This window comes from Dermochelys coriacea, chromosome 10 (assembly GCF_009764565.3).
Source record: "Dermochelys coriacea isolate rDerCor1 chromosome 10, rDerCor1.pri.v4, whole genome shotgun sequence".
Classification (NCBI taxonomy): domain Eukaryota; kingdom Metazoa; phylum Chordata; order Testudines; family Dermochelyidae; genus Dermochelys; species Dermochelys coriacea.
Window position 1 is genome coordinate 5007407 of NC_050077.1, and position 20773 is coordinate 5028179.

Below are 20773 nucleotides of genomic sequence, written 5' to 3' on the forward strand. Positions count from 1 at the left end.
ACCTGGCAAGAGCAACACAGCTGCACAAACCCATTGAAAAGGGGCACTAAAATTAGTAAGGGCTCAATGCCGAGGTAAAGGAAGGCAAGAGGTTAAACCACGTGCTGCTGTTTCAGCAGAGAGGGCATGTAAGCGAGCACAGATGCACACACTTGCTGGTAATGGGAGTCAGCATGCATAGGGACGGGACAGCGTGTGCGTGTGTGTCTCATTAATGGCTCTTGACCGTTCTCCAGCAGCCCGGGCTTTCTCGTCAAGGCCGATACATTTCCAGCTCCACATCAATGTGGGCGCCAGGGTATTTGCTGTTGGCAGGTACTGTACGTCTGTTATTGACAAAGTCCCTTGAGGGCTCCATCCGCCGCCTGTCAAATCGACAGAACTTTAGGTGAGTCCCTGGGGAGTCGCTGCTCATTTGACCAGTGCAGACTCAGCTGATGGGAACCAAAGACAGAACCCCGTCTGCCTTCAAACTGCAGTACAAGCTATGTTTTTACAAGCAGCAAAACCGTCGCTCCGGTCTCAGAAAAAACGGGCTAAGCGCCTTGGACTGGTTCAGTTTGGAGTTGATGGCCAAGGCACACAAGGACAGGGTGAGCAGAGAGGGGCTAGACAGCCTGCCGCTGTAAGAACTAAAGCCAGCAGTCCCGCCAGAAGCCGTCATTCTACTTGAATTATGCTGGCCTGGCAAGTCAGGCTTGTGGGGCTGTTGTGAGAACTGGGGCTTTTCAGATGCGGGTTGGCTGGAAAAGATGGGGGTTTCTTGCTCCGTCGTGGGGCTCAGGCTGTGTATCTCTCAATACACACACAATGCCCACTGCGGGGGTCTCACTGTGCTCTTTTCTCTGGCCTACCAGTGACACCTCCTGCTGAAATCTCTGCATTAGGCCCCGAGGAAGGTTCTCAGTCTGGTTGCTGCTCAGCATCCAGAACTTAATTTCCAAGAACATTTTTGCTGGCAATCCTGACTTTTATTTAACTGATGTTCAAAATTTCCACAAAACCATTTCACAGAAATGATGACGTTCAGAAACGGCTGGCCTGTGCCTCCGTTGGGCCGTTCTTTTCATGACAACAGTGGGGAAGGCACCACCTGCACCATCTTTGCTGGGGCAGAGCTGGAGTCCAAAAGGGACAATACTGGGCCAATCTGTGCTGGCGTCACTGAACCAGCCTCTGCAGGCCATTTTTTCACTGGATGCTCCTTCCCGGCCATAGCATCTGCCTCTTTGGGCACCATGTCCCCTGTTAAAAGTATTTCAGGGACTTGAAAAATAATCAAGGACTTTTATGAAGACTAAGGGAGTAATTCACCAGCGAGCAGGGAAGGAGAATTCCACTGCAGTCCAGGGACTCAGCTAATCCACCACCTATGTTCTCCTAGACAAATCAATTTATCAATATCACAGCACTAGGGCAAACTCTCATTGGCAAATCTTGACCTCGAGGGCATGACACAGCTGTTAGCAGCTTAACCCTTTCCTAGGCTTCACAAATATCATGCCTAAGCCCTTGCCAGTTGGTTTCAGCTTTTTAACTTCTGTCCTTTTTATAAGGCCATCAGGGCTTGCCCACACTGGTGACAGGACCATCTTCATGGCACCCCTCCTCTGCTAGTCCCAAGTCCTTTCTTGCTCTCGTTTTGATGAGGCACTTTTTTCCTGAGCGCCAGCCTTGCGGCCCGGTGTCTCAGATAGGGGTACAATGTCGGGGGAAAGGGCAAGGGGCCCAGGCTCGCCCAGCCGGCTCTGAGGGAAGACCCAGAAGCCTGCACCATCTCTCCTGGCAGTGCCTAGCATGGCAGCCCTGCAGGCAGGGACCCACCGCCCACTCAGGAGGTAACAGGCTGGAGCACTGGCATCCCCGACCAATGGAGAGCCCTGGCATTCAGGCTGTAGCCCCTCTCCCTGCTGCTGCCCCACTCGGGGCTGGGGAAATGTTGGGGCCTCCCCTTCCCAACCTGTTACCTCCTGCGCGAGAGGCCAGCTCATGCTGCTGTCTCAGGCATGGCCAGGATGGGAGGTGGCAGTTGCCAGGTTTCCACTCAGAGCTGTCCAAGGGAGGGGGACTAGGTTCCACACTTCATTGCACCCCCGTCCCCCCATGATCAGCACCGTAGGCCCTTTACCTTTGTACTGGCCTGGCGGGAGGATAGTGCCCCTGCTTCTCTGCTTTTGCTGCCCACAAGTAAGTCAACCTGGACTAGTGGCCGTAGGGCACCAACGGAGGAGCTCCAGCACCTCTTTCTTTGGGGCACCAGCACTGGGCTGCTGTCCCTGTCTCTCTCCCCCTCCATCACCTCGCCTCTGAGCGCCTGCCAGATAAAAACAACAGCAACAGCCCTAGTGAAAGCTGAAGTTTCTGGCACATTCTTTGTAGCCAACCTGGAGCCTCCGGTGCTTTTCCCTTTTCAGGGAGAAAACTCTTAGGGAGTAGGGGTGAGTTTCTTTCTTTAGTTAGTTGGTTGATTTGTTTATTTCAGGGGTGGGGTTTGGAGTGGGCCGCACTAGACCTACATAATGAAGCCATGCTTTCTCTTAAAGAGAGCTGATTCATTTTTATTATGACACCAACACAGGGCTTTTCTTTGGGACTCTAAATCCGTGATGTTGGGCTCCTGTTTAGCAGCCTCTTGGGGTTCCTCCCTCTCGCTGGTGCACTGCATTTTTCTAAACGACACCACATGTTGCTTAAAGAGGTCAGCAATACTGGCTTCAGAAATACCAGCTTACTGAGCCGTTGACATCAATCATAAGCTCCTCGTGCCACCTCTCCAAACAGTTCTGGGACAGGATTGGGGGGTTAACGACAAAATGACGCTGAAGGTGGGTTATTGGATTTTCTTGTCTTTTCTGACATCTGACTGTAGTGGCAGCTAAACAGGGCTACACACATCTGCAGCAGAGCCCAGAAAGCCCCCTTAGAAAAGAGCTTTGTTAGGGATGACGTCATTGGCTTTGGACTTGCCTGGGGCTCTGTTTACGCTCTCGCTTAGAAGCAACTGGGAATCAAGAATGCTGCAGCACCAGCTGTGGCAGCCAGTGCACTGAGCATCTCCTCTGATGGCTTTGCCAGCAAAGTAAATGGGTAAGGGGGGCTGACAGCAAAGGGAGTTCAGCTTTTCTGTGTAGATTTTCCCGAGAAGCAGCAGGGGCCACTGGACAGGAACTCAGGAGTCATGGGCCCTGTGCCTGGCTCTGATCCTGGCCTGTTACCTGACGTTGGGCAAGTCACTTCGCTTCTTTGCTCCTTTGTTTCTCCCATCCATAAAATGAAGCTATGCTGCCCGCCTCTGCAAAACGATTTGAGATCGATGGCTGAAAACAGCTACGTGGCAGCTAAGCATTAATAAATCACAGCATCTGCTGCTCTGTACCGTGAATCAAGATAGGTACGTAGTGGAAGTTCAGCTTCCCATCAGACTAAATAGCCCTCCCTTGGGGTACTTTGGAGGAGCATATGTCTCTTTCTTTAGCATCATGCACAATGGCCACCCATCTGTTGGCCTGACCCTAGCACATGGATCTGTCCACCTGCTCACATTGAAATATCAGACATGCCAAATTCTTCAGCTGGTCAAAAACGTCAGTTTTACAGAGGAATATCCCCAGCTGGAGGGCATCACCCCAGCAAACGCTTCTGGGCCAGGCCTGGCAGATTGCAGGCCCATCTTTATAGATTAGGGAATTATGAACTCCTGAAGTTTTGTAATATTAATGATTGTGGGCCATCTGTTCATCTGGCAGCCAGCAACGAGCTGCTGGTTAGTTGCTTATTCCAATTTATTAAAAATTATATTTATGGCAGGCAGCTGGAAGAAAGCTACTGATGTGTGCCTCTAGTTCATTGAGAGAGTCTTTAACTAACAACACAATAACCGAAAGTAAATATATTAGGATTACAGTATTGCTCCCAGACCCTCCCTGCGATTACAGCCCTTTTGGGCGAGGTGCTGTACAGACCAATAGAATGAGGCAGGCTGGTCCCTGAAAATGTCACAGTCTAAACAGAGAAGGCAGACTAAGGGAGGGAGAAATGAGATATTATTTTACACTGGGGGAACTGAGGACCAGCTTCAGTGACTTGCCCACAGTTGTGAGGCCCAGGTATTCCCTGGCAGAGCTGGGAAATGACCCCAAATCACTGGCGTCTCAGCCCAATGCCTTCATCCATCCTTCACGCATGGTCCAATTTTAAAGCACCGATTTTGAAGTTCCCATGAATTCTGGATTCAGATTCCCTTCTCCATCTTCTCTTCTGAGCCCAGCCTTGATAACCAGCCATGTAAGGAACTATCCTCACACTGGAGGACAGCAGCTCCTGCAGAATGTCACAATTGCACCTGTCCAATGCTTGACTTTGTTCGTTCATTAGCCCAATGAATGGCAGCATGCAATAAGAATATGATGTTCCTTCTACTGGAGAGTTGGGCATGCTTATCCATGCGTCTGGAGGTGAATACATGTACATTTCAAACTAGATAGTGCCAATGTGTTTCGCGACTTCTTACCAAGATGCCATCTCAACACCAACTACCTGCTCAGAATTTTCATGTCACGTGCTACAGTAACTCATTAGAGCTACTTAGAACTTTCCAGCCAATCTGAAGTTCTTCCACTGAAGCCATGGTGGGGGCTGAAATCACAGGCTCTTGCCTGAAAACTACAGAGCCCTCTGACAGCTTGCTCCATCTGGAAAATAGTAAACGACCTCTGCAAATGCGGGACCTCCAGCCTGTGAAAAGTGTTGCATCCAGTGGAAACCAAATGCGCTACTGCTGCACTTACTTGCCCATCACTCCTATCTTATAGCCACCAAAACACACCCAGCCAAAGACAGAGCAAGCTCATTACACTGCAGCCCTTGGAAGTTTTGAAATATGGAGCTTTTAGAAGACTACACCTATTATGCTCTAACCCACTTACTGCTCTAGACGCTGATCTACTCACCTTCCTTAATGCCTCATGCAGCATGGTGAAGTCATTTTTGTTGGGGCTTTGATCTAATGTCAGATCTGACCCTTCTCTCAGTGAAGTCCCTGGTGTTTTTGCCATTAGCATCGGTGGCTGCAGGATGCAGACGCATGCTGTAGAACGCCGATCACATTTTCATTCACCGAATTCTGTCTTATTTTGCAATCTCACCACTATGTTTGGGGGACATGGTGGGGGAAGTAATAGCTTTTATGGGGGACCGAGTTGGTTGCATGTGGTCTGCTGGCCTAAGTGTTCTCTGTCTTTGTAAATCCTCTCCTATGCTCACTGAGCCAGAGAACGTTGAGGCCAGCAAGGTGAAGTGGCCTGGTAACAACAATCTCAGCAGAAATGAGCCCACCCAGCTCCCCACAAAAAACCCACAGAGCAAGCACAGCCTCCTTAGTTCATCAAAAACATTGATGGTGCCCTCAGAGCAGGTGGCTAATTATGGATCTCTTTTGAATGGTGCTTTAGCTAATTTAGCTTTATAGTGCATGCTCAGAAGGGATAATCTCATTTAGCAGGTTAATTAGTGTGCTCTGTAGAAATAGTTTATCAGTGAATGTCCTATCCTGCTCAGCAGAGACCATTTAAAGGTATAGTACTGAATGTCTGGACTGCAGGAAAAGCCAAAGAGACCTTCAATGTTGACTGTATATGGTACCACATCTTGCTCTTATTTTGATTGGGTAGTTGACTGCCCATTGAAAGTCTTAGAGTATGAACATACGCAGAGATTTCCAAAGTTGGCAAGGGGGCTTAGATACCTAATCCATATTTGAGTGAATAGGAATTTGGTGCCCAGAAGCAGGTTGCTTTGCACATCTCAGCCTTAATCTCAATTTCAAAACTTGTATTAGTAGTAATGAATAGCTATATAGCAGCAGGGCAGAAAGGTCCCATTGAGGCTTAGGCCCCCCCATTGTGTCAGGTGCTGTACATACAGACTCAAACCCTGCCCCAAAAGATCCTGCTCTAATTAGAAACACAAAGCAAAGAGTGAAAGTAACAAACAATAAGTGGGGCTGGGGAAGCGAGGATGAGGACAGTGGTAATAAAAAACATGATTATGTGGTTTTGTCCACATGATTCATAATTTTCTTCCACACTTGTAATCAGACTGTAGCACTCACTGTCACAGGAAGTAATTGAGATCAAAAACTTAGCATGATTCCAAGAGGGACTGGACATTTAGATAGATAAAAAGATTATCCAGCATTATAATAGTTACTATTACAATTTTCGGGGGAAGGGATATGCAAACTTGTGTTTCATGTTTAAGATAATCTCTAATATTAGGGTTTAGATGAGATCTTCAAAGGAAGCAGATTAGTTCACGTCTGCCTATTGGAGGGTTTATTGCATCCACCTATGAAGCATCTGATGCTGGCCCCTGTCCGAGACAGGATACTGGACTAGACGGACTCAGTATGAGCTAGTCTGGCAATATCTGTGCATAACTAGATGGTTCCTAAATTTCTGTATCACTTTATCAGCTCCCCCTTCCTCTTCTATTTTGTAAATATAAAAAAATTCAGCTGTCGCCAATGGATCCTCAACCTCATCCTCCAGGATGCCATCTAGAATTAAAATGGACAAGCGGATAATTTAGGAGCTGTATAATATCAGAGAGCATTGATCATGCAAGATTAGCAGCAAGGTCTAGTGAAATTATTTTCCTAATGGGTCTAAAATGAGCTGGAAATAAGCAGTCACAAGCACTATGTGAAAAACGTGGTGTAAAATATACGGCGTATGGCAAATCTGTTAGCCCTGCCCCTTCAAAAGGCCTACAGATCACTTGCCATGCTGACACTGGCGTAGGCATCCAACTCCTGGTAAGCAACATCTCCACCCTTCTCAAACCAAGGTCATACATTGCCAGGATTAGCTATTATTTTATTAGTAACCTTAACTCATCAAGTCCGGGAGCCTCACACTGACTCTATCTTAAAGACAACTGAAGAATCTTGTGAAATATCTTCCTTTTTATTTTCTATTTGCAAACTGGCTTGATGCTGCTAAAAAGTCATGAGCAACATCAAGTGACAAAGGGAAGCTGTTGACCAGGAGTGAGCAGTCCATTGCTACGGAGGTCAACAAGAGTTGAGACTATTCAATCTTACAGGATCAGGCCCAGGTTGTAACTCACATGAGGGATGGATGACACAGCTCTTCTCTTGCACACACTAGGTTATTTTAGGAGAAGGAGAAGTCACACAAAGTGTTAGTATCTGACCTTCCAACTATGGACAAGACCTGATTTCAACCCTCGGATAGCTGCAGCTGGGCAAATCCTTAGGGTGGGCAGACAAAGCCATAATTTCAACCACCCCATTCCAAGCAGTGGTGAACACTCATGTTGGAAATGGGTCTTTGCGTGGCTGTGCTTGTAGTTTGCAGGTGGTTACACCAAGGCTTAGAATTGGGACTAATTCCAAGTGAAGACAAAGCTTTAGCCTCCTAGCACCTATTTGCCAAGCTGCAAAAGGGATATAATAGAGGTCATACGGTCCAGGGCATGTATCTTCTATACCTGCCTTTGACACTGATCTACTGAGACATCTTGGGTGGACCACTTCCTTCTCTGTGCTTTAGTTCCCTACTCCAGGCTCCTATGTGTGTGTCTTATATTATCTTTAGGGCAGGGACTGAGTTTTACTAAGCTTACCATACAGCACTTAGCCCACCAGGGCTCTGCTACTGAAAAAAAGAATCCCTGGTGCTGCTCATTGACAGATCTCAAAGTGCTTTGTCAAAGGTGGTCAGTAGCATTATCCCCCCTTTACAGATGCAAATAATACCTCATTCGGGGGGCTATAAGGATCATGGTGCTCAAAGATCCTTGGATGAAAGGTGTCTAAATACAAGTCAGTATTATCCAAAAGGAATTTTGTTTCTTTCACAATCCAGCTCCTACCCATAACATCAAACAACATCAACATCTGTTAGTAGTCTTTAGGATATACACTATAGTAGGCAAATGTTGTTCCCCCACACCCATCTTCAGAAATTTAAAGACAGCAGTTGCTATGGCTAATCACAATCTCCTGTTAGGTTAGGAACAGTATTTTGATCATACTTTTGTTCCCCAATTATCTCCCCTCCTGGGCACCAAAAGAGTAGCAGGAAATAACCTTAAATGTGATTTGATCGAGGTCAAGAAGGTATCCCCTAAGGTTGTCTTTAAGGCTCTCTTCTCATGACCTTTCTAATTCTTTGGAACAGTGCACAGCTCATTTCTCTGCTGAAGGCATCATGTCAGTATTTCTCAGTCTGAATTATAATTTAAAATTACAATTAGCTTTTAATATAAGAACAGGCTTCTTCTGCATACCTCAAAAAAGCCAAGCTGAGGTTCCTTGAACCTGATGCAGGAATTATTTCTCAACATCCAGTCCATAATTTGTAATGAAATCTGTCACAAGTAATATTAAGATAGGAGTTGCTGAATCTTCAGAAATGTTTTGTTCTTCAACTCAGACATCCATTTACTCTTCCTCAAACTGGCCTGTATTTAGAGCAGAGGATTTCACAGCATCACATACATAGGTGATCTTAGGAGACAACCCTGCTAAACTTTTGATCTTAAGGTTTTATTTATGGCAAAATATAAGTTGAATTGTCCCCAAAGAGTTACAGGATACATGCTAAAAGACTGCTAATGGTCACTGCACCTGTTTGACAATGGAGTTAGGAATAATCCCTATCAGGGAGTCAGAACAGATGTTCAGATTGTACTGTTTACTTATTCATTCTTTTGTCACGCACTGCACAAGTCAAATTTAAGCTCTGATTGTAAAACCTAGGGAACATTACTTAAGAATGGACAGGCAGGCCAGACATCATGAGAAGAGTAGAGACACAAGGTGGGTGAAGCAATAGCTTTTACTGGACGAACTTCTGTTGGTGAGACACACAAGCTTTCAAACTTACCCAAAACTCTGCAACAAGTCCAGAAACTTACTCAGGGGGTCCCAGCTAAATACAAGGTGAAAGATTGTTCAGCATAAGTAGTTAACCCATTTCAAGGGACCAGTCAAGGTGAAGTGGCTTGTTAACACTGCATAATTCCTAAATATTTACATCTAAGAAAGATTACCCCCCATCCCACCATACTGGATGTTGAGAAATAATTTATTACACATTTCTAAAGCTCCTAGACCCCTAGCACTAGAGTGCTCAGTAATAATACTTTCTACCTAGACAGTGCTTTCCATCAGAAATTCAGCTCAATTTTACTCAAATTCAGTGAGTTTATCCTTACTGGCCAGGTAGAGCATGAAAGTACGATCCTGTTACCGATGAAGAAACAGAGGCACAGGTGGTGTGTGTGACTTGCACATAGTAACACAGGAGCTGCGAGGCAAAGACAGGAACAGAAGCCTGGTTTCTGACACTCAGTCTTGTGCTACAGGCACAAGATCATCCTTCCGTCTGGTCATAGACTAGCCCTTTGTTAGTCATCCATTCAGAAGGCCACGGCAATGGAATTCTGAAACATGGTTCTTAAATTGCCAAGGTTACATGATGCCACCACCGTCTCCAGAGGCAAATAAGTGGTGCCCCTTCCTTGAATCTCTACATTAGAATTGAGCTAATTTTCAGGTGAAATTTGACTTTGCATGCAGACACGTGCATTTTTTGGGCAGTACTGGCTGTATAATGGTGTCTGTTAAAGGAACACCCCAGTTTAGATAACTAGGAAATTTGGATCAGAGAAATACTAGCAAAAAAACTCAACCATTTTTGATCATATAGAACTTTTAAATCTGAAATGAAACTCCACTTATCTTGACAGGTTTCAGAGTAGCAGCCGTGTTAGTCTGTATTCGCAAAAAAAGAAAAGGAGTACTTGTGGCACCTTAGAGACTAACAAATTTATTAGAGCATAAGCTTTCGTGAGCTACAGCTCACTTCATGATTACTCATGCATTAAACCTGATGGGCCTTCAACCTGACATCCCACACTGACCACCAGACAAACCTTTGAGGTTATGTGGATGCAAGTCTCACAGGAAGGCTGGGAAGAGGTTTTCAACTTCTGTTGATGTTGACTATCCAAATTTGGATAATCAACAGAACAGCTATAAAGAAATTTGGTCTTCAGAGAAAGCCAGTTCTTCATACACATCCCCATTATCTATAGCAGGGGCAGGCAAACTTTTTTGGCCTGAGGGCCTCATCGGGCTTCTGAAATTATATGAGGGCCAGTTAGGGGAGGCTGTGCCTCCCCAAATAGCCAGGCATGGCCCGGTCCCTGCCCCCATCAGATCCCCCACTTCTTGCCCCCTGACAGCCCCCCCCCCCCAAGACCTCTGCCCCATCCAACCCACCCTGTTCCCTGATAGCCTCCCAGAGATCCCTGCCCCAGCCATGCTCCCCTTCCCTGCTCTTGATCCCCTGAGCTCCCAGGGCAGGAGCTCAGGCAACCAGAAGATGACTAACTGGTGTGATGGGTAAATCTTTCGTGTTACCAGGAGCAAAGGCCCTCTCCCTGCTCAAGGACTCTTTCAGTGATGAATGGCCCAGTGGTCAGGGTAGGGTAGGATAGTGGGATTTGACAGGGTTCACTTAAGTGAGGGAAGTACTTCTGAGCCTCATTTAAAAAAAATATATACAGTTTTGCATTTCTGATGTCAGGATATGATTCTCACTGCAGGCACTTTGCTAAGGGATGAACAGGGAGTTAAATAGTCAAATGTGAAGGCTATGCTTTTCTCTGTCCTTTCCCAACATATGACAGCCATCCCCAATTCCTCTAGAAAGGAACCAATACATCATAGGCTGAAATAAGCGTATTTTTAACAGAAGATTACATTGATCTGATGAGTTGGGAAAGCGTCAAATGAGAAAGGACTTGGCGAGGTGTGATGACCCTTCCCCCGGACACTGGGTTTAGTTTACAGCTGAAGTGATGGGTTTTGTGAGTTGTAAGAACATAGACTTTATGAGACCCCAATTTGGCAGTGTCTGTTCAAGATCACCAGGACTGGAAATAGCAGTTTATTGAAGGTCAGGACCCAAGTGTATTTGGGGAAGGAGAAACTTGAATAGCCTCTGCTTCTAATAAGTGAATAGGCATCAAATTGCAAATTAAGTAAACTTGGAAGGATTTGATTTTTAATCTGTAAACATAAATTTCACTGCACACACACAAACCGCTGAAAAATATTTCCATCAATAATCAAAACTGAGATAGGCAAACAAGGAATGCTGCTTGAGAGCTCAGAGTTGGATTCACGGATACTTAGTTTGTATATTTTGACATGTTACGCAGACAATGTGCGTTTAACTGTTTATAAAGCTAACCTTTTGAATGTCAACATCTGCTCTCATTGTCTGACCCACCCCTATAATTTCCTACCACTGTGAAAATTTAAATACAAATGTTTAAAAAAAAATGATATCCAGTGAAAGACTAAAATATAAAGTTCTGCCCAGCCTACTAAACACCTACCATAATTGTATTTGAACTAAACAGATGCACAGCAGACAAGAGTACTACAATAGTTACAATTTATTTAACGTTTTATACAAGGGGTTTCAATTCACATTTTCACTTTTTTAAAAAGAGAGACAAAGCTTCAATAAAAATGTTTTTGTAAAGAAAATAATTTAGCCAAACTTGGCACGAATAGGCAGTAAAAGCCATTATAAGCCTTAAATGTACAAAATAAAATACATGGACAAGTCAACATTTCTTCCCCTTCACTCCCAACACTGAAAGATGTCAAGGGGATTGTAGTCAGATTGTACTTTGTACTGAATTACATTTCTCTAGTTCTACATCCAGTTTTAAAGGCAACTATTAAATTACAATTATGATAGCAATTCAAGTAACCCAGAGGTGTTAGCACCCGTCAAATAGCCATCAACTGCAATACATCAAAAAAAAAAAAAAAAAAAAAAGAGAGCTCAGTCTGACACACCTGAAAGTTAAAATTTCTCTTTACAAACTATTAATTTACAGCATTAGAACCATTTCTAGTTTCTGTATGAGCATTTGGGATTGGAAAAGTCCAGGAAAATGGAGAGTGAAGGTACTAATCTAAAACAAGTGGTTCATATTAGATGCCACATGCAGGAGGGATTCCAAAGAGTGCACACTATCACTATAAACTTTTGCAGGACCATGAATTAACAGTTTCTCTTATCCAGGAGCTGTCTGCTCCCACAGCAAGTCCTCTGCTCCTGACATCATGGTAGAGATGCATGTGTCATGGTAGAGAACATATGTCTGTTGCTTTCTCTGCACTTCCATATAGTAAGCAGCCCTGTAAGCATGTTAAGTTATATTCCATAAAAGCCAGATTGCAGAGAACTGCTAGAGCATGTGCCTGCAAGAAGGAAGAAAGTATTAAGCACACTTCGGCTTAAACACCTCCTCCATTCAACACATAAATCTAGAGTTGGATCGGATTTCTAAAAATTTGTGTGTAAAATCAGCTCATAGGCTGAATACTTTTATTGAGGGGGAATAACAAAAAGGCAACAATTGGGAGGTGTTACACGGTAAGTCAGAAAATTCTCGAGAACCTCTAAGAGCGTTACATTTTTTCCAAAACAGCTATGAACTTGGCAACTTCATGATCAGCCGTGGTGCCAAGAGGTAGCCTCCGTAATCCCTGCACAGAAAAAAAGAGGTGGTTAGAAGTTTTATTTTTTTTTTTAAATTCTATTAAAAAAAAGAGATGCTCACTTACTAAAGCCATCTCCCATGGAGGGGAAGATGGCCAGCCTTACACCTCCCTTCCAGAATCCCTAACTACCTGCTGGATTAACTACTCCCTTTGTGAACCTCCTCTCACTCACATGTGTGTGTCTTCTTCTACCTGGTCCCATACACATGAATCCCTCCTCTCTCTCTCTTTCTCTCTCCACAGTCCACATTGCCTCTACTCTTTCCTCAAGATTACTTCTTCTGAAAGACCTACAACATTGGAATTCCCTGGAGAGATGTGTTCAGCTAGATGGGACTATCTTTCCCTAAAAACAAAAACAAAAAAACTTTTTAGAAATCCCTTCCCCCAAAAAGGCCCATCATTAGCAAGACTGGTACTAAACTTCATGATTCAGTTTGCTTTCTGTTCCTTTCTAGTCTCCTTTGTGGAGATTGTCTGTTTAGACTGTTAGTGCTCCCAGACAAAGGCTGGGTTTTTAAAGCTCAACGTGCTTCAAGATGTAGATGGATGGCACTATGTAAATTAACAACACTGTATTTGTTCAGCAGAGGAGAAAACAGTCCATCTATCCTTGTGTGTTAATGCTATTCTGACCAAGCACTAGGAAATGCAATACACTGTAACCCAGTCCAAGGGAAATCACCAACATGGAAATTCTCTCAACATTAGAGCCAACAGTCATAAATCCAACCCATAGGAAGAAAGATGGGCAAGAAACTTTCTAAGGTTTCCAAGATTTATTAAGACCCACAAATTCCTTTGTATTGTTGCTAGCTTCAACCCAAGTATTTTATTTCTTTCATTTGCTTACTGAGAATTTAACTTGTGACAACAAATTTAACATTTGAGAATCACTGCTGGGGTCAGCAACCTGAGGTACAAAGACACTTACTGTGTTCAGAAAGTTGCAAAGATGCTTCGCCCATGGACACCTGAAAACAGATTTAGATTCTTAATCCACTTTCCACATATGGACAGCGTCCTTCCCCATTTCAGCTACTTCATAATTAAGGAAAGTTACCCTGCGAGTGTGACATTCCCAATACTTTGTTATACTTGCTAGTCAAATGCTCAAACTTCATGTCCCAATCTGGGAGAGGTCACCACTGAAGTCACCTTTACATCGGAGTACAACTTTGACCTTGAGCACATGTTGAGACATATTAAGAAAGAGCTAAATAAACTGCCTTGCCAGCTGATGGAATCCAATAAATATAGCAAGCTTGACAAAAAAGGGTGTATCCAGACCTCCTCCTTGCAGACATCTACATCATCAGGCTCATGTAAACTAGTGATCAGTCACCCCAACCCTTTTGCCATGTACAGTGGAAACAAAGCAAATGAGAAGCTCTTTAAGAAGCTGATAACTTAAGTGTCCCTGATTTCCTCTCAGAACAAGATTACAGGAAGTGCAATTGGAACGTTATGCTGCATGGTCTACTACATGTTTTGCCTGTGAATTAAAAATCTCGAGCCGGCAATCTCTGCACCTTCAGATACACAAACGTTTAGCTACATTGTTTTAGGATTATTCAATTCTTAATGCCTGGTATGCCAAGGCCAAGGCAAAAAAAAAAAAAAAAAAAAAAAAAAAAGCCCACATTCTAAAACCTTGAATGCTTTACTACCAAATCTAGAAACAAAATATTGCAAACATACCAGACAAGGCTTATGCTTACCTGTGAAACCACTTTCTCTTTGTAACGCATCTGAAGCATTTATAGCAATAACTGTATTATAAAAGTACTGTTTGACTATTTTAGAAACCCTTCCTTCCACACCTAGTCACAGAGCAGATGATTGTCTCCGAATTTTATACACACCTTGAGGCTCCACCTAGTTTGCCTAAAATGGGACAGATCAAGCATTGGTGCACCTTGAGCTCCCACTAGAAGCACCGCTATATTAAGGATGAGAGACTCCACACCCAAACCAAGTGGATGAGCTGTTTGAATGAAGCGAGTCTTGCGTGTTGTGCTCTCTAGTTTCTTGGAAAGGTGCAGAGTCTTGCTTTAGCATTTCATTGAAACATGCAAAAACCCCTGACTGAGCTCCATAAACTGGAATTGATGCTGCTATTAGTGACTATCACTGTTCATTAAAATGGCCAGATAGCTTTCCAGGGTCCATAGCTCCATGGAAACTGCCACAGGCAGGGACCCCATGTCTTCTGCACTTCTGGGCCAATTGGTTCCTCAGGCTGCCTGACCCCCATAGCCTGGGAAGCCAGCTTCCCTGAGTGTGTCAGGCAGCACAGGGAGCCAGCTGGCCCAGGAACCTGACAGTCCTGGGTCCCTGGCCCAGGGGCAATTGCCATGGAGAAACTGCACTAGAGCCACAGACCCTGGAAGCTGCTGACTGAAATTGACATGATTTTTGTCAGTTTCCCTGTTGACTAGCAGCTGTGCATATTTCCTTTCAAAAACATTTGCATTTCTCATACTACCAATCAATCAATCAATCAATCAAACAGAATTTCCAAGTTTTGGCCATTTTAAAAAATGTTTCCATCTACTCCCCATGAAGCTGGAAAGTGCCTCAGATTTGAGACCAAACACATTACCACTACACTGAAGACTTTATACAAATATGGTACAAAAGAGCTCTATGCTCTTTGGGGGACTGGTTTCCAGCTATGTTTTAAGAACGATGGTGTGTTCTGTTAACTAAACATTTGTTCAGTATTAAGCCTTCTTAGGAACCCAGTAATGTGATTAATAAGCTTTTCCTAAATTTATTTAGCTAATCAAAAATGGCTTCCACAGAGAATGAGTGCGCTGTCTACTACTGGAAGGAACACTCACCTGTTTTCCCAAGGCAAAGAGAAAACTAGTGACTATTATCCTGGTCATGTTCCTATTATCCTGGTCATGTTTCTAAAAACAGACTACAGACTTCTTTGATAATAGATGCCAGTGGGAATGCAAAAAAGCCAGAGGAGCCCATCAGGTAACAGGGTTTGTCACTGAAATATTGACATCAGAACAGTTTTAAACCAACAAAATTTTGAATCTCATTACTTGCTATAACAGCAAGGATAAAATTGTGCAAAAAAATCCATAACAAGACCGTGTGAATGTTAATGGAGCTCCAAGCAACTCATCAGTGTAATCTGCATTTCTATATTCAGCCTGGTATCTGACTCCAAGTATCCATACTTACATATACAGGTGCTCGCTAATTACATGGATGATGAAGATGCCAATGGACTGCATCTTTCTATTTCTGCAAGTCAGGTACAGGCAGAGCAGCTCGCCCACATATTGAGGACCAAGTTTTTTCCACCTGAAAAATAAAGAAAATTGGAGTAGCAGGTGATGACACTTGTATCTAGTTCTAAAAAAACGTATGTGGCAGCATATATAATTTGGCTAGTTTGTTTTGTAGACCATTTCCTGTCTTCCAACAGAGTTTTAAATCAAAGACATCTCACCATGGAAAGAGGAGTCTATTGAGTAATGTGGCTCAACTGCAGAGCCAGCATAAAACTTACATGGTGTCCTTGTCTGACTCTCATACAGCCACTGGTGGAATACATTTTTCCCAGTTTTAAAACTACTACTTGGTGATTGAGAACCACTTTGAAAGTGAAACTTTCACCCCACATGCACTAGAAGAACATATATCCTGTATGGTAAGTCACTTGCCAATGCTTTAGTAGAGCCCTGCACAAATACAAAATGTATATCTGCAGATGCGGATATCCATGGAGTTGCAGGACTATCAATGAGTGAGACCAGCAGGGCAACGACCAGCGACCGGGAACAGGAACCGCAGTGGCAAAAGTAGTAGCACATCAGGCCACCGCTTGCAGGAAGGGACTCCTGTGTGGGAGTGTGCGAGCCACTTGCACAAACCAGCGCGACTAGTGACAGCTGCCGGTGAACCTGGTGCCCGCCTCAGTGGGCAGGGCAGAGGGCAGTACAGGCATGCTGGAGGAGCTACCCGGGCTGGACGCTGGCTCGTGAGCAGCGGCCCAACATTCTGCTACTTTCCCCACTGCGCTTCCTGGCCCGGTTGCTGGCCATGGCCCTGCTGGCCTCGCTCATGGTTGCTAGAGCCCTGCAACTCCATGGATATAAATTTTGTATCTGTGCAGGGCTCTATTCTTTAGGGTAGCTTTTAAAAAACAAGTTTGGCCATGTCTTACTGACAATTAGCTGGCTGTCTATAACCCATCCCACAAGATACATCTCTGGGGGAGGAGGGGGGAAACCCCACAGCCTTGGCATTTAACTTTTTCCACAGATAAAGGATCAGACCTCAACAAAACGTTTACTCACAGATGCAACATTGTTGCCTTCTGAAAATTCAGATCTCTCAGAAGCAAGTTAATAGTGCCATGGAGAATGTGTTCTTCACAGGAAAGGCCATTTAATAATAGCTTCAGAGCCCAAAAGTTATTCTAGTAGGTAAAGAGAAGAATAAGCTAGTGAAGGAATTCTATGCTACAGTACCTCATTTCATTGGAATTCCCTGAAAAAATAAATAACTGGTAAAGTTTAAATATAAAGAAAACAAAATATAAAACTTGACAAAAAAGTGCATACAATTCAATATGCTGTTAATTGCATTTTAAGAATCATTTGTTTTAATTTACTACAGAGTTGAAGATTCCTAGGACTTACCCCGAAAGCTAGTGTTATTTCTAAAAAGGAACTCAAGTATGGAAGGTCGTTAGAAGCATCTGCTGCACTGCTTGTACTGTGAGGATAAGACTAGCCTCAATCTGTAACTGAAAGAATCAGAAAAGATGTTAAGAAACATGTAAGGCCTGATGTTCCATGGCCTTGTACCTTGTGTTGTCATTTATAGCTGCTCACATCAGGTGTAAATTGCTGCCATTCTGTTTTACATGGACTTTGCACAGGTGTCAATGACAACATATTGTTGCAAGGCAGGAGAACTGTATGTTTGCACTTCTGTGGCACCTTTTACAAAAGGTTCTCAAACTGCCTTACAAACATTAAGGCTCACAACATCACTGTTAAGTAGGACAAGTGTTGTTACAAGGACCAAGAAAATCCTGACATTTGAGTTATGCAATTAGGAAAGAAGTTAACCATTATTTCCTCAGAGGAAATAAAAGGAGCAATGTTTATCAGTTTGCTTAGGTAAATGAACATATCCTAATTACGGGTAACTTTCATCATGCTCACTCTCAACAAATCAGGTACCATATACAACTCTCTGTTTTCTGATTATTAAATTATGGACAGCCAGGTTTTCCAACTGTAGTAGATTTTGCTTATTACCAACCCATAAATTGCCATCAAAAAGTTGTCTTATCCAGCAGCAGTCAGAGTGGAAGGCAGGTTTGTGGGGCTGCAGCCAGGGAAGGAAGCACTGGGACATACCTTCCCTGGCTACAGTCCTGCAAGCCTGCCTGTAGCTGGGGCCTTTCTTCCAAAGGAAAGTTCTCAATAAGTGGCATGCCTGTTGTCGATATCCGAATGCCATTAACATTAAAGTCAATGGGATTGGATTGGTTCCCAGCCAAATGTTGCTATTAACCAGAAGTTGCCATTAAGCTGCAGCCACTGTATCTAACTCTGGATCAGTTAGTTTGAAGACAGCCCATCCTGCTTAAATTCATGATCAAAATGTAGAAATTCCCAGATTTTTTTTTGACAAAAATTCCTAATGGGTATGAAATAGCAGATGTTGACTTCTGCTGAGGCAAGCATTTGCTGATTCTCAGTGTAAAGGGTGGTCTCCACTTTGATTCAAGCCATACTTACCTCTTGGGTCAACTAAACCTAATACAGAAATTGTAGTCTGTTTATCCCCCTTTTATAGATGGGTAAAATTGGGTGCAGAGAGGCGACAGTTATCCAAGGTCGCATAGTGGCAGGAATAGATCCTGGGAGTCTCTGCTCCCAGGCCTCTGCTCTAACCACTAGACTGTGCTAGGAATTCCTATGCCACTTTCTAAAAAGATTCTCATTCTATTTCAAAAGCATTTAATACATTTGAATTGAAAGACAGCTATTTTTAAATCTAATAGTGCAATCAAAAGTCCACTATTCAAAACAATCACCTCCCTCATTAATCATTACATACTTACGGGACCAGAAAAAACATTTGACGGCAGAGAAACATTGACTTTTGTCTTCAGTTCATTTAGAAGAACGCAAGATACAGACATTACCATCTGCAACAGGAAGTTATGACAGTCACAATCAGAGCAAGAAGGAGCCCAAGTATTCAACAAATGTCAAACCGTGTCCAAAACTTAATTCTTTGGCATGGGGTGTTTTCAGTCCCATTTCTGCTCGCTATGAGGTTGGTTATTATATCTATGAGGAATGCTATAATTGTATAGTCCATCCTCAGCAGTCTCCCTAAATATGCTTGTATTACTATAACTGTACTTTAGGTTTACTGTGTTTAGAAAATATTCTGTTACAGAAATATTGACCTTGTGTGTTATCCTTAAAACACCTCCTTTAAAACTAAATCCCTCCCTCCCAGTTTTATAATTATCCAATGCACTTCACAGCTAAAAGATCTGGAATCAGCACCAATGCCATAGTGAATTAAGTGTTATAGCTGTGTTGGTTAAGATATTAGAGACAATGTGGGTGACCAATATCTTTTACTGGATCAACTTCTATTGGTGAGAAAGAGAGAAGCTTTGGAGCTTACATAGAGCTCTTCTTCAGATCTGTGCAAGCTCAAAAGCATGTCTCTCTTGCCAACATATGATGGTCCAATAAAAGATATTACCTCGACCACCATGTCTCTCTAATGGTGAATTAACTAACTCCTATGCAGTTACCAGATGGGACACAAATAGCGTATCGGACTAAGGCCAAAACACGTCAGCATTTCCGTATGGAAAGGTTAAGACTTGGCATGCAAGGTTTTTTTTTGGCATGTGCCAAATTAAATTGATGGCGTAATACAACATGGAACCATTCCCAAGACTCCAAAATGAGTTAACCCCCAAACTGAAGAAAATAATTAAACACAAGGCAAAAGCTTCTCCATCGCAAAGTGGCATCAGTTACCTCTTGGAAGTCATGTGGTGGCTCTTTCAGTGAGACAGCATTTAGATGCCCATTTTTCTCCAGAGTAGTGCTACTACCCAAAACCATGATGACGGAGCTCCAGCATTTTGGCTGAAACACAATAAAAACTTTCAATTAACAAAACCACAGACTTTTGTGAAGTTTGCTGAATCAGTCTCTAGATCTAAAGAAAGACTGAACAAGGTAAATATTATATTTTCAAGTAAAGACAAAAGTACATAATTCTTGGGATAAAAAATGTCTCCGGCATGGTACATACAACAGAATCTGCAAAAAATCAAACGTTTTCTGCTTTATGTACCACAAACCGGAGTGAGTAAGACAGAACAGAGGGGTTTCTTCCTGCGTGACTGTAGTGCTGACAGCGAAATGGTAATATCTGGCCTGTCAGCAAGAAGTCAGGAGGAGCACAGATATTTGCAACAGTGTGTCCAAGATACTACTTTCAGAGTCACTGTGCTGACCATACTCTGGGAGTTATACATTGGAACGTACGGGGCTTGTCTTTTTCCCTTAGGTGATACAAATAGTATCCCCATTGTGCCTCACCTGAAGCAAGGCTGCCCAACTATTATACTACAACAAAAGGCTTCAGGGCTAGACCTTCAGCTGGTACAATTGTCATAGCTGCATTGAAGTCAATGTCATGGACCATACCATGGACTTATACCAGCTGATGATCTGCCCATCAGAGATTGCTTGGTGTATTAAAAATAAATAAATTTATACACACACACACCCCCCCACGGTAAGTTTTATTTGCTTTGTTCTAGGTCAGGACACTGTGGTAAAGGTGGGTCAGCTCAACTTAAGACTGCTTTTCCCTTTTACACAGGGTCAGAGGTGCGTGCAATTCTTCACCACTCCTTCCAGCCCATAGCTCAGGTTCATAGGTCCTGGAGTTCCAGTCCTTTTCTCTTCAATCTTCTCTTAACACAGTCTTTCCATCATATCCTCAGTCTTCCATGTTTTCCTCGCTGTCCTCTTCCACCCATGTATTCTTTGGTGGTCATTCTCCCATTCTTGTCACATGTCCAGCCCACTAAAATGTGCACTTTCCAGTCCATCAGAGTCCCAA

The 20773-nt window shown here is 43.4% G+C and overlaps 1 protein-coding gene across 1 annotated transcript in view; it reads right to left on the reverse strand.

The window, feature by feature from the left end:
• Positions 1 to 11478: 11478 nt before the first annotated feature.
• Positions 11479 to 20773, reverse strand: part of LOC119862439 — a 28909-nt gene continuing 19614 nt past the window's right edge. The window contains 8 exon segments of the mRNA XM_043493920.1: positions 11479 to 12604; positions 13554 to 13593; positions 15824 to 15946; positions 16945 to 17066; positions 17290 to 17310; positions 17343 to 17396; positions 18729 to 18815; positions 19675 to 19785. Coding sequence (XP_043349855.1) covers positions 12527 to 12604; positions 13554 to 13593; positions 15824 to 15946; positions 16945 to 17066; positions 17290 to 17310; positions 17343 to 17396; positions 18729 to 18815; positions 19675 to 19785 — 636 coding nt within the window. The 3' untranslated portion in view covers positions 11479 to 12526.